Below are 12,348 nucleotides of genomic sequence, written 5' to 3' on the forward strand. Positions count from 1 at the left end.
TAGACTTCAAGCTCGAATTGCTCACAGAATCCAGGAACTGGAGAACTTGCCTGGTTCTCTGCCCCCTGATCTGCGGACCAAAGCTACAGTGGAGTTGAAGGCACTTAGGTTACTGAATTTCCAACGCCAGGTAATGCCATTTACTTGAGGAAAATTTTCATAACAGTCACAGCACATATGTTCATGCAGCAAAGAGTAAACTGGAAAGAGATTTTGGGTTAGTGCAAAGTGTAAGAGATCATGCATGAGAGCTGACATAACCAACTCGTAACCACCAAGCAAGTCACGGAAATGTTCGATTTTTTTTTTATTTTTTAAAAATTTTGTTAATAAAAATGTGCAGGGGTTACTTTTGTTCCTTGCTTTATCTTCCAGTGTAGAATGTGACCATAGAACTGTGTCTTTTGAAATGTACATGACATTGGTACAAAGACAAAATAAGTTTTGGACAGACTGCAAGCTGATTTTCAGCACAGACCTTCTGAACAAATACCTCGTTCTGGACATACTTAGTATTTCCACAAGTCCCCTTGTTTTAATAAAAGTTGTGTGTTGGTGTTTTGTGTGGTATTTCTCTGTCATTTGTTTTTGGTATTTCCACTGTGCTATAGACTTTGAAAATGAAACACAACAGGATCATACATAAAATATAAGTTGAATGATGAGTGCCTGTATCTGCAAATTAGTTTCAGAAAAGGAATCAAACTGCTAGACTGTTATGGGCCACTTGCCATTGGCTTTTGCAGCTAGTTTGGAAGAACAAAGATGTGATTTGGCAGGTCAAGCAAAATTCTTCCTGACAAAAGCCTTGGCAGGAGTTGTGCCGTGGTGTCCAAGTCTTCCTTCCTTTCTACCCTTGGCACTCCTTTATAATGAACTTTTGTCAGAGGTCAGATGAAAAGCAGCAGGCTCTCCCTGCTCTACTGCTGGGACTGTGGCAATACTGTTCTTAAGGTTTACCTCTCCCACCTGTCTTCTGTACAGCTGGCAGTGAAACAAATTGTCAGTTATGTTTAGGTCCAGCAATAGAAAATGTGTTATGTATGTGGTTCATTTGCTTTTTATTTTGATGGTGTAATGTCTTGGCTGGCCCCTTTTGCTGAAGCAGGATGGTTGTTACAGCATCTTGTAAAGAGGGAAGAAATTATGATTAAAAGTAATTAATGCTTTTGACCATTCTGAAGGTTAAAGTTTTGTTTAGGGTAACAGATATAGCTGTTGCAACTGTATCAATGCTGTATCTTTTCAGAATTATAATGAAAAGGGAAGAGGAGACTGTGATATATTTTGAACTGTTTACTTTTCTACTCTGCCAGGACAGTGTTTAGAATTGTTTTATTAAGAGCTATTATATTTATTTGAGTGTTTGTCTTTTCCCCCCTCCTCCTCTGGTAGTTAAGACAAGAGGTAGTAGCCTGTATGCGTCGTGACACGACACTGGAGACAGCACTGAACTCCAAAGCCTACAAACGAAGCAAGCGGCAGACTTTAAGAGAGGCTCGTATGACAGAAAAGCTTGAGAAACAGCAGAAGATAGAACAGGAGAGGAAGCGTAGGCAGAAGCACCAGGTATTTTAACTTAATAGGTGTTTGCCCCATGACAGGAATGCACCTTGCTTTGCTGTGCAAATGTTCTATTTTACATATTTTATTTACCTTTGGAGTTTTTCTAATTAAAAAACTCCAAGTGCTGTGATAAGTAATTGGAAGACTGTAAGATCAGAACTCCTACATTCCTGATTTCATATCCTTGCTAGGTCAGAGTGCCTGCACTAACTTGATTCTCTTTCTAGGAATACCTGAATAGCATATTGCAGCATGCTAAAGATTTTAAAGAGTACCACCGGTCAGTCGCTGGGAAAATTCAGAAACTTTCTAAAGCTGTGGCAACTTGGCATGCCAACACTGAACGTGAGCAGAAAAAAGAAACGGAGAGAATTGAGAAAGAAAGAATGAGGAGACTAATGGTAAGAAGCAGAGGAAAGAAGGTGGTTATTTTAGTTAAAGTTATGTACTGTTTCCTTTTAAACTGCTTATATATTACCTCAGCCACGCCCATGTGTTTTCTTTGTGAAGTACTCAGTAATGAAAAAAGTACAAGTCCAAAACTACTACATTTTTTTATGTGTATTTCTGTTAACGGTAATGTGATACTATTGAAATTAACCTACAGCTCCTTCTTTTTTAAGGTTTTTGTATAGAAATATCTTGGTGGTTTTTACTAGCATGAAAACTTAGCACAGCCCCTTCTGAGTAACAGCGACTTAATCTTATTAACTTCATATATTAACAGTTCTGTATAATTACAGAGCTATTGGTCCATTTTACAAATAATGGACTTCGGTTTATTTCTAGGTTTATAGTTTGGAAGATTCCAGATGATTAAGTTGTTCATGGCATTACTCCACAATTTTTACATACAGTTGATTCCACATATGAAAGTACCTCATCAGTAATAGTAACACATGTATTTTGAGAACGGATAGCAGTCAGTTCTACCCATTTAATGCTTCAAATCATACTCCTTAACCATTTCATGGTTTTTCCTTCTCTATACCCTCACAATATCAGTTATTTCATTCTAAGAACAGAGTAAAATGGGTTTATGTATAATCATGTCTCTTCAGAATGCTGTGGAACCAGTTGGAGGGCCGCCTAGATTTCAGGAGTTAAAATTATTCTGGAATTCAAACCGTAGAAAGATCAGTGCATATGTACAAGTATGTCAGTGACTTGGTGTAGACAAAATTCTTCAAGACATTGGTTAGCTCTATCTTAACATTTTATTAATATATCACCAACACAGAATGAAAGGAAATTGACAAGCTTACTTTGTAACTCGCTGGCAGAAAGCAACAAGTATCTAATAGAGGTGCAGATATAAATGCTAGTTCCTGTCCAGAATCTATTCCCACCATGAATATGGGCTGAACAGTTTCATTTTAAAAATCACAAAATGAAATGCAGAAAAAATAAATATAACGGTAGAAACTTGGAAATGAAAGCTTGTATAAATTAAGAACTTGCATAAGAGAATAACAAATGTGTAGGCCCTAGAGCATTTCTTAAAATTACATAGTAATCAGTATTATGGAGCTTCTTTGTAATTGGAGATCATCATCAGCAGCTTGTCTAACCTAGATTGTAAAAATGTTAATTATTAGCAAAAAAGGAGCTGGTTTTAAAATAAAAGCAATATTGACATTCGGGAAATACTTCTGTGTATTGTGAGGTTCAGCTTATGTAAAATTGAACAAGCAGTGTGATAAGTAATGAAGATGTCCACTGCTGAAAAGAACAAAGTAGATTTGAATGTCCAGAAGTGGAAGAGGATACCAGTGCTTCCAGATGATCAGTGCTTTCTCCTAAAACCTCACCAAGACTGGTTAAGCTGTTACCGTACATACAGAATTTCATAGGCATTTTCGGTTCAGGGTTTTGCACCTACTGCTCAATTAAATCCTTCTGCAAAACCAATCTATGTGTTTTGTGGTTACTTTGCCTATTTAGCTCTAGTCCAGTTGTAGTGAATTTGGAATTCACAGATATGTACTAGTGGTTTTTTTAAAATCATCTCCTCACAGATGCTTGCCATGGTCTATGAAAATGTGCTCTAAAATTTTGCATATCTTTTCAGGAATACTGAATGCATTCCACAAATTCCCCTTCCTTTACTATGATTAGAAATGGTGATTGTGTCACAGCTCATGAGCAGTACTATATATGTATCATGCAGATATAGGTGTTGGTGGGATTTTAGAAGATGCTGTCAAGACAAGCTTAAATGTATAAAAAATGTACCTGGTTAGATTACACAGATTGTGTATTCAGTAACATCAGAAGCAATAAAACCAACAACAATCGTAATGATAATTTATTTTTCCTGAAAAGTTGGGGTTTGAGCATTGTAATTTTGATGGGTTGAACATAACAATGGAATTTTGAACATTATAGCTATTCTTACTCACTGTATGCAATCCTGATGTCTCTAGAAAAGCAGGGGATCTCCCAGAGTGCTGTATTTCAAAGTAATCATATTTAAAGTATTTCTTGCTCGTCTTTGGTTTTTATACGGCATTGTATACTTCCTTAATTTGTCGTTTCAGCCAAAATTGAGACAGGCAGCTCTGCTGCTTTTTTGTAGTTTTGTGACATTCTGTATTATATCATGACAGCACGTGAAAATAATATTTGTTGTATGTCCAACACACTTACACAGTATGACAAGGATGCAGAAGTTGCCAGGATGACTCAGATAGGGTTTATCTGGTGAATCCTGTTTCTGATAGTGAACTCTATGAGAGATGAAATAAAACCAGTGTAGAACAGCGGTACATAAACAAAAAAAGAAAATTCACATGATATCTAGAAGAAAAGGGTGTTCATACTGGAAAAAGGACTAAATGCAATTTTATATCCAGCTTCTGTGTTCTTCCCCTTCGTGAACTTCATGTCTTTGAAAAGTCATCTCTTTGTAAGAGATGTAGGAGACTTACCATCTCTGTTTCAGGACATTCAATCTGCCTAATGTAGCACTGATTTTTTTTTTCCTCCATTGCCGATCATAACTACTGCAAATTTTTGCAGTCATTAGTCCATGAGAATAGGAAATGTGTAGAATCGTGGAATCTCCGTCTCAGTCACTCAGCCTGTCAGGGAGTTCTCTAGTTGAACCACCTTCCAGAAGTGTTTACGCTGAGTTCAAAAGAGGTTGCTCAAGGCTTTTTTTAGTCCTGTCTTGGAAAACTCTAACATCAGAAATGGCACAGCTTCCATGCCTATTCAGGTCCTTCTGAAGTGCAGCGCAGGCCTTGAGCATATTGACAGATACCCTGTGGTTTCCTGTCCTCTGCAAACTTGACTGAAAGGCCCTTCATCCCGTCCTCTATGTCTCTGATAGTTGTGTTAAGCACAACATGAAGCAGGGATTCCTGTGGTATGGCTCTTCATACTGTCTTCAGATTAAGTATGACCTCTGACACCTTGCAGTGAGGGATTTTGGGTGTACTGGGGGATGACAAGGTGAGCAGGACCCAGCAATTTGTACTTGCAGACCAGAAAGGCAACCATGTCATGGACTACATCAAAAGCCGAGACCAGTGATACGGCAAAGTGCCCTCCCTGTTGAGTCACGACATCCCTGCTACGTGCTGAGGCAGAGTGTCTGGAAAGCTGCAGAGCAGAAAAGGATGTGGGAGTGTTGGTTGACAGCAGCTGAATATTAGCCAGCATGTGCCCAAGAAGGCCAGTGGCATCTTGGCCTGTACCAGCAGTAGTGTGGCCAGTAGGACCAGGACAGGCACCCCTGTACTCAGCACTGGTGAGGTCACACCTCAAATCCTCTACTGAGTTTTGTGACCCCACTTGGAGTGGTTCTGGAGCATGTCCGGAGAAGGGCAGTGAAGATGAGGAAGGGTCTAGAGCACAAGTCCTGTGAGGAGCAGCTGGGGGACCTGAAGTTGATTGGCCTGGAGAAAAGGAGGCTCGGGGGGGCCCCTCATTGCTCTGTATAGCCATCTGAAAGGGGGTTGTAGCAAGGAGTTGGTTCATATTCCCAGGTAACAAGCAATGGGACAAGCAGAAACAGTCTCAAGTTGTGCCAGGGAAGGTTTAGACTGGATTTTACATAGAAGAAAGTACTTTACTAAAAGGATTGTCAAGCATTGAAACAGGCTGCCTGGGAATGTTCAGAAAGCATGTGGATGTGGTGCTTGATGACATGATTTACTGGGGGACCTGGTAGTGTCAAATTGACGGTTGGACTTGATATCTTTGGGGTCTTCCAATCTTAATAACAATTCTGTGGTTCTATGAAAGTATGTTTAGAGTTCCTAGATTAGGAAGAAATGCTTTACTCTGAGAGTGGTGAGACACTAGAACAGATTGCTCTGAAAAGCTGTGGATGCCTCATGCCTAGAAGTGTTAAAGGCCAGGCTGCATGTGGTTTTGAGCAATGTGGTCTAGTGGAAAGTATCCCTGCCCATGGCAGGGGAGTTTGAACTAGAAGATCTTTAAGGTCCGTGCTAACCCCTATGATGCTGTGACACACTGATACAAATATGTGACATATTGATACAACTATATGACTCTCTGGGCCTGATTGTCCAACAAGCTCTTTACCCATGTAGCTGACCCTCTGACATAGCAGTTGGATGGTCTGCATTCACCATAATTTCTGTCATGACTTATATCTCTTTTGTGTCACTAGGCCGAAGATGAAGAAGGCTACCGTAAGCTGATTGATCAAAAGAAAGACAGACGCCTGGCCTACCTGTTGCAGCAGACAGATGAGTATGTGGCTAACTTGACTAACCTGGTATGGGAGCATAAACAGGCACAAGCAGCCAAAGAGAAGAAGAAGCGAAGGAGAAGAAAGAAGGCAAGTAGTTACAGCTGATATTTTAAAGCCATTTCTTCTTCAAATCCCATTTAAATGCTGATAAATGTGGTGATGCCCGATTGTCATACATGTGTCAGGGTGTCTAAAATAATCTACACCACCAAATTCTTAATGTTGAGGGAACTAATCTCTCTCTCTATTGAAATATATGTATGCTTTTATTAACTCAGAAGAAGGTGATAAGAGGCAGGATTATAAAATTCTTAGCTGCTGATCTCCTCATGACACTAATTCTCTCAAAAACTTTGTACAGGTAAAATTGGGACAGATGTGTAAGTTGGGATTAATGTACCCAAAAGGAATGCAATGTATCAAAAATACATTCTGGGAAGAAGATGGCAAGCATCTGGGTTGTGTAGTTGTCTCATCCAGGGCACTTATTTTAGACCTCCGCATTATATACTTGGTGGCATCCATTTTGTTAGGACCATTTAAAATGGCCAAGAAACTTGGCTAGGTTTGTTATAGTACATGGACATTTGGCCAGTAATATTGTTCATTGTACATTTTTTACCTTTAATTAAAACTTTCCAAGATTTTCCTTTACTTTTCTTCATATGAAATGTTTTACCCTGCAAGAGAAAGTTGTTGAAATTGAACAGTGCAATCTTCAAAAAAAAAATTCCATGTGTGAAATCGTGATTTAATAGAAACAAATAGAAATTATTTTTTACTTTTTGCTACCTCAGAGTACCTTTCATCTCTTGCAGAGTATGTAAGAGGATTTTTATAATCCATTTCCATGCCTGGTTTGCTACTAATTACTGCTACAAATACGAGCATTATGTTTACAGTGTTTACTAACAGTACTGGAAATATGCTAAAAACAACCAGCGTAGAAAAAATACTGATCTTGGACATTAATGACCTAAAAAATAATATGTTTTTTCCTGCTCTCAAAAAAACCCCCTCTGTTCCTCAGAATGTGTTCTTAACATAGGAACAATAACCTGTCTACAGAATGAAGATGTAATGTGGTTGGGGTTCTTGGCCTGTATTACCAGTGAAAACATGCCTGATTTAATGTATATAATGCACAGTAGAGATAATCATTATTGAGACAGCAAGTGGAGTAACTGCATCACTGTAATAATGTAAATAAATATGTCCATGTAGGTGATATATTTCTCTTTCTATGTCAGTTTAGTCTAAGTGAGTATGGGAAACAGCATTATTTTCTGGCCATGTCAGTAAAACATAATTTTCTGTTCCTGATGTTGAAAGGAAATGTGTCCTATAAGTATTCAGTGTTTGTATATATCCCACCCTAAAACCTAAGGGAAGATTAGCAAAAAAAGAAAAAAAAAAGTTTGCTCTGTCTTGGTCAACTGCATCTTTTTGTTTGTAGTTAACTTCTTTCCAGTAGTCTTTTGCTCATCTGTGAAAGAAATAGGAGTTCACACAAATATTACCCTATATTTTAATCTAGAATTTGATGAATTTGTTATTCCATGCTTGTGACACATATTGCAATTAGTGGTGACTGTGTCTTTTTTGCAAGGCATACACTTCCAGTTCTTAGGCTTTTGTGTTTTGTAATCCATAACAAACTTAAATCTACTAGTTCCTGTAGTTAATGTTTTGTACTTACAGAAAAACAAGAAAAGAGAATTCTTAGGATTGTCTCCTAGAAATGGTAGTGAAGAAGTAGATGATGAAGAAATAATCTTTGCTAGTCTCATTATAGAATATCCAAGTAAACCTTGGATATTCTATAGACCTTGGATATTCTTAGTAGAATAAAATTTGAGATTAGTCCATTCTTTCTCTGGGATACAGTTTCTATAGTCTTCATTATAGACTTCCTCTGTTTGTTTCTTTCATGTTCCTCTATTTGTGTTTTCTGTCTCTAGCTTCCTACTGTAGCCATGCATAAGAAAAAATATTCCAGATGAGATTTTCATCTTCTAGGCTAGTTCAGCTTGCTGTGCAGCTTTTCAACTACTTTATTGTTAGTAGTTTTTCTTGTCATTATGCAGAAAATCAACAAAATGGCATTCCTACTTTTTAATACTGAGATTTCCCCAATTCAAGGGTTAAGTTCGCAACATTAAAGATTTGTTTGCATGATCAAATGAAAGTGAAAGATGTCTGTCATTATTTACATTTATTTTCTTTGTAATATGATCTGGTTTCCAAAACTTTTAATTGTAGGTTATAAATGTTCTCACAGCAGGTTATGATTTTTGCACAGTGAACAGTGCTGATGCTTACTGCTTGTCCATTGTAAGGTTCTTTTCCATTGCCTGTAGCTAAGCTATAACAATCTTTATGTATTAGATAACATTCTCTAATGTAAAAGAATGGATCCCAGCCCTGGTCCATCCATGGAAAAAGTATCCTCAGTCAGTGCAGTGTGTTCAGCCAAGAGTAGATATGTGTTTTCGTAACTTATCCTGCCCTTGTGTGTATTTAAATCTTCACTTCTGGTACAGTTCCTTTCTTTGTCAGCAATCATACCTGCTGCTCAGAAGTGCTGACACAGGCAGCCTTGAAGCTTGTGTTTTTGTTGTTCCTACTGAGCATCAGCTGCTGCATGTTCATTTCAAGTACATGCTTTAGATAATGGAATTTAGTGGCAAAGAAAAAGGCTGAAGTATCATCTGAAGCAGATATTAAGGATTATATCAATATTGAGAAGTGCAGCTATTCCTCAAGTATACTTCTTAAACAAAAAAAGGAATAACTTGATGGTCTGTATTGATCACATACTTTAATAATACTTGGAAGTTTTTTATCTCTAAAACACAAATTAAAAGATCATTTCTTGTTGTTAGTCTATTCTCTTAACATGAGTATCCAAAATATTTTGCTGTATTACTTCAAATTCAGCAGGGTGGCATAAGGAGAAACTGTAAAATGTCCTTTCTTGTTCAGAGTTGTTTAGGAAAGTTTGAATGCAGAAGCAAACTATATTGTGCTGACATTTTTAAGTAAGATAAATGAGAATAAGCCTTGAAGAAAATACTACACACTTCTCAGGTTGGTGCCTGGAGAGAAAAAAATCTGGCTTTCTCCAGTGAAGAACTCCTGGGTTCCTTTTGTTTCTAATTTGAGTCAAGTCTACACATAATTGAATTATAGTACAAAAAACTCCAAAAATGCTTCTTCTAGTTAGTTGTCAGACCAAAAAATCCAAAATATATACCCAAGATAAGATTGCTTTGCATGAATGTACACTCTGTGATGCCTGCTACCTTTAAAATGGAGATTAAAACAGTTTAGAGGAAATTAATAGTAAATAATGTGAAAATCATTTACTATTTTATTTGCATTAGAATAGCCTGTAAGCATCTGAGCTTTTGGTCTGAGCTGGAAATTGAGTGGGCCAGCCATTTCTTACATGCAGATTTATATAATTGACTGAAGTGAATAGTTACCTTCCTTACATTACTAAATGCTTTTGTGTGTTTATTGCTCTGGGCCTATATCTGTCTATATCCATCCACAACTTCAGTAAATTGAACCCCAGGCTGTTCAGAAATAAGTGAAACATATTCATGATCCAAAATGTTTACATCATACAAAGTATATTTTCTATACTTTTAATCTGACCCTAGTATTTATGACTTCTTCACTTGTTCTAGAAAGCAGAAGAAAATGCAGAAGGAATGGGATCTGGTCTTGGTCCTGATGGAGAGGTATGAATTTTTACAAGGTGTTTTTTTCTTTCTTGTTAGTTTTTGGTTTTTGAAAAAAAGCAACTTTCCTTATTTTGGATTGTGTGTCATGGCTATAACTTTGAAAAGAGTTATGGTAACTGTTCTAGGAGCTGTTTTTTATAAACAGAAATAATAATTACATAGGTTAACATTTACGCTAGCCTTTCAGTATTCCCAAAATCAAAGACTAAAATGAAAACTATATTGAATCTATCACTGAGTGTGATGAAGTCTGCCTCTTGTGCTTACAAGAAATATTATTCTTGCAGTCTGTATATAGACAACTTACTTTCTAGTTTGAACTCATGAGCATGATATAGTCCATCTTCTCATCTTTATAAAAAATACATTGTTGACATGGTATGTAATTATTTTTCAGTCACAGGACTGAGTACAGTGTTATGATGGATTAAGACATCTGAGAATTTTTTCCTCCTCAGAAGCAAATGGAAATTAGTAATTTTTCTGTGTCATTCTTCAGATAATATTGTTCATTCGGTAGCAGAGCATATGCTGCCTCATTCAGAGCTCTTCTGTTTGTGCAATTTTTCTATTCCACTTCATTTTTATTTAAAGGCTCAGAATTGTATTTGTTGTACTTGTGGTCTCTTTTTATACTTGAAAGTGATAATTCTGCTAGTATAGTTAGAGTTATAGCAAAATACTTTAGTATAATTTATTTGCACAAGGAAAATGCACATAACATTCCTGTAACTACAGTATTAATGGAAATCGGCTTTGTTTTGCACTCTGTCAGTCACTATTTAGAACTGTTCAGAATTAGTTTTCTTGCTGATACATATCTATTTGGAAAATATTCTTGGGTAGAAACAGTATTAGAAGGCAAAAAGTTTTTGAAGTAAAAAAAATCTGTGATTAAACAGGGCAAAAGAAATAACATAGTGATTATACTGTTCTAGTTTTGATACAACATAGATGAGTGAGAGATTTTATTCTTACAGGTGCTTCATCAGCTTAGTTGAAGAAGTTAGAACAGTGAACCTTTAAAACAGGCCTTTACTTAGAAAGTTAACTGAATTGTTTAATTCTTGTTTCTCAAAAAAAAAAGCCATAAGGTCACTGTATGTTTTTTGTTACAGATGTCTGTTGGTATAAACAAGATTAAAGGCCTAAAAGAATACATTACTTGTGTCTTGATTCACAAAAACCAATAGCATATTCTTTTCCATGTTGTTCTTGTTAATTTACTTGGGATACTGGGATATATTTGTGGATGTCACATAGGGTATGTTACACACAGAAATACTGTGACTCAGTATTTGCTTAGTGGGAAACCGTGGCATCTAGTAACAAAACTTCACTGGTTGTTCAGAACTGGAATTTTGGTAGTACTATTAGTTCCTTTTGTTATGTAGGAAAAGTATGAAGTTCAGTTGCCTTATAGTGTAAATGTCACTTGAATTTTTAGCCCATAGATGAGAGCAGTCAGATGAGTGACCTTCCAGTCAAAGTGACTCACACTGAAACAGGCAAAGTTCTTCTTGGACCAGAAGCGCCCAAAGCAAGTCAGCTGGATGCTTGGCTGGAAATGAACCCTGGGTAAGTAGTTAGTATATGAAGTAGACTGTTTTTTCTGTTTGCATTGATGTTTTTCATGTTATACTTTCTTGTTTACCAATTCTGTTATTGTTTTAATTTATTGTATGTAAGCTGAGTAGGAGATGTATTGAACCTATTAGCTTTGCCCTTTTAACTGTAATTCACAATCTTTCTGTCATTTTTCTGCAGCTATGAAGTTGCTCCCAGATCAGACAGTGAAGATGAAAGTGGCTCTGAATATGAGGAGGAGGTATGCATCTTGAAAAAGAAGTACTGTGACAATACAGTAAAAAACAAGTACTTCATATTTCATTTTCCCTGTCTTCATAATGAAGAGACTGGAGGTGATAGCAGATGTGCAGGTGCTTTAAGACTATTATGAACAGAAAAATTAATTGATTCTGTAATTCTTGATTTCAAGCGTTTGTTCTTTATATACTTTGTAAAGGCCTAAGTGGTAATTGTGGTTAGGAAGAGTAAGTATTTTACTGTGATTATGAATGGTAATGAACCAGAGAATTAAACAGGTTCCTGTTTTAAAATATGTCTCAGAAAATGCTGCATTGTGGCTTTGTGCTGAATGAAATTAACATCTTCAAAGTTTATGGATTGAAGGTTTTATAGGCAATAAAATATCATGGTTACTACTTATATGTTATGTTTATTAAAAAGTTAGGGATTATGCCAGGGATTTATATTCAGACTTTTCAGGGTAAGCTTATTTGG

At 36.7% G+C, this 12,348-nt stretch overlaps 1 protein-coding gene across 7 annotated transcripts in view; it reads left to right on the top strand.

The window, feature by feature from the left end:
• SMARCA2 (SWI/SNF related, matrix associated, actin dependent regulator of chromatin, subfamily a, member 2) overlaps positions 1–12,348 on the top strand; it is a 118,620-nt gene that overhangs the window by 38,874 nt on the left and 67,398 nt on the right. For all 7 annotated transcript variants that reach the window (XM_064405229.1, XM_064405224.1, XM_064405231.1 and 4 more), the window contains 7 exons: positions 4–130; positions 1,396–1,569; positions 1,794–1,967; positions 6,209–6,383; positions 9,992–10,041; positions 11,492–11,622; positions 11,812–11,872. In XM_064405229.1, coding sequence (XP_064261299.1) covers positions 4–130; positions 1,396–1,569; positions 1,794–1,967; positions 6,209–6,383; positions 9,992–10,041; positions 11,492–11,622; positions 11,812–11,872 — 892 coding nt within the window. The remainder of the gene's footprint in view (positions 1–3; positions 131–1,395; positions 1,570–1,793; positions 1,968–6,208; positions 6,384–9,991; positions 10,042–11,491; positions 11,623–11,811; positions 11,873–12,348) is intronic.

Source organism: Passer domesticus, chromosome Z, assembly GCF_036417665.1.
Source record: "Passer domesticus isolate bPasDom1 chromosome Z, bPasDom1.hap1, whole genome shotgun sequence".
Classification (NCBI taxonomy): domain Eukaryota; kingdom Metazoa; phylum Chordata; class Aves; order Passeriformes; family Passeridae; genus Passer; species Passer domesticus.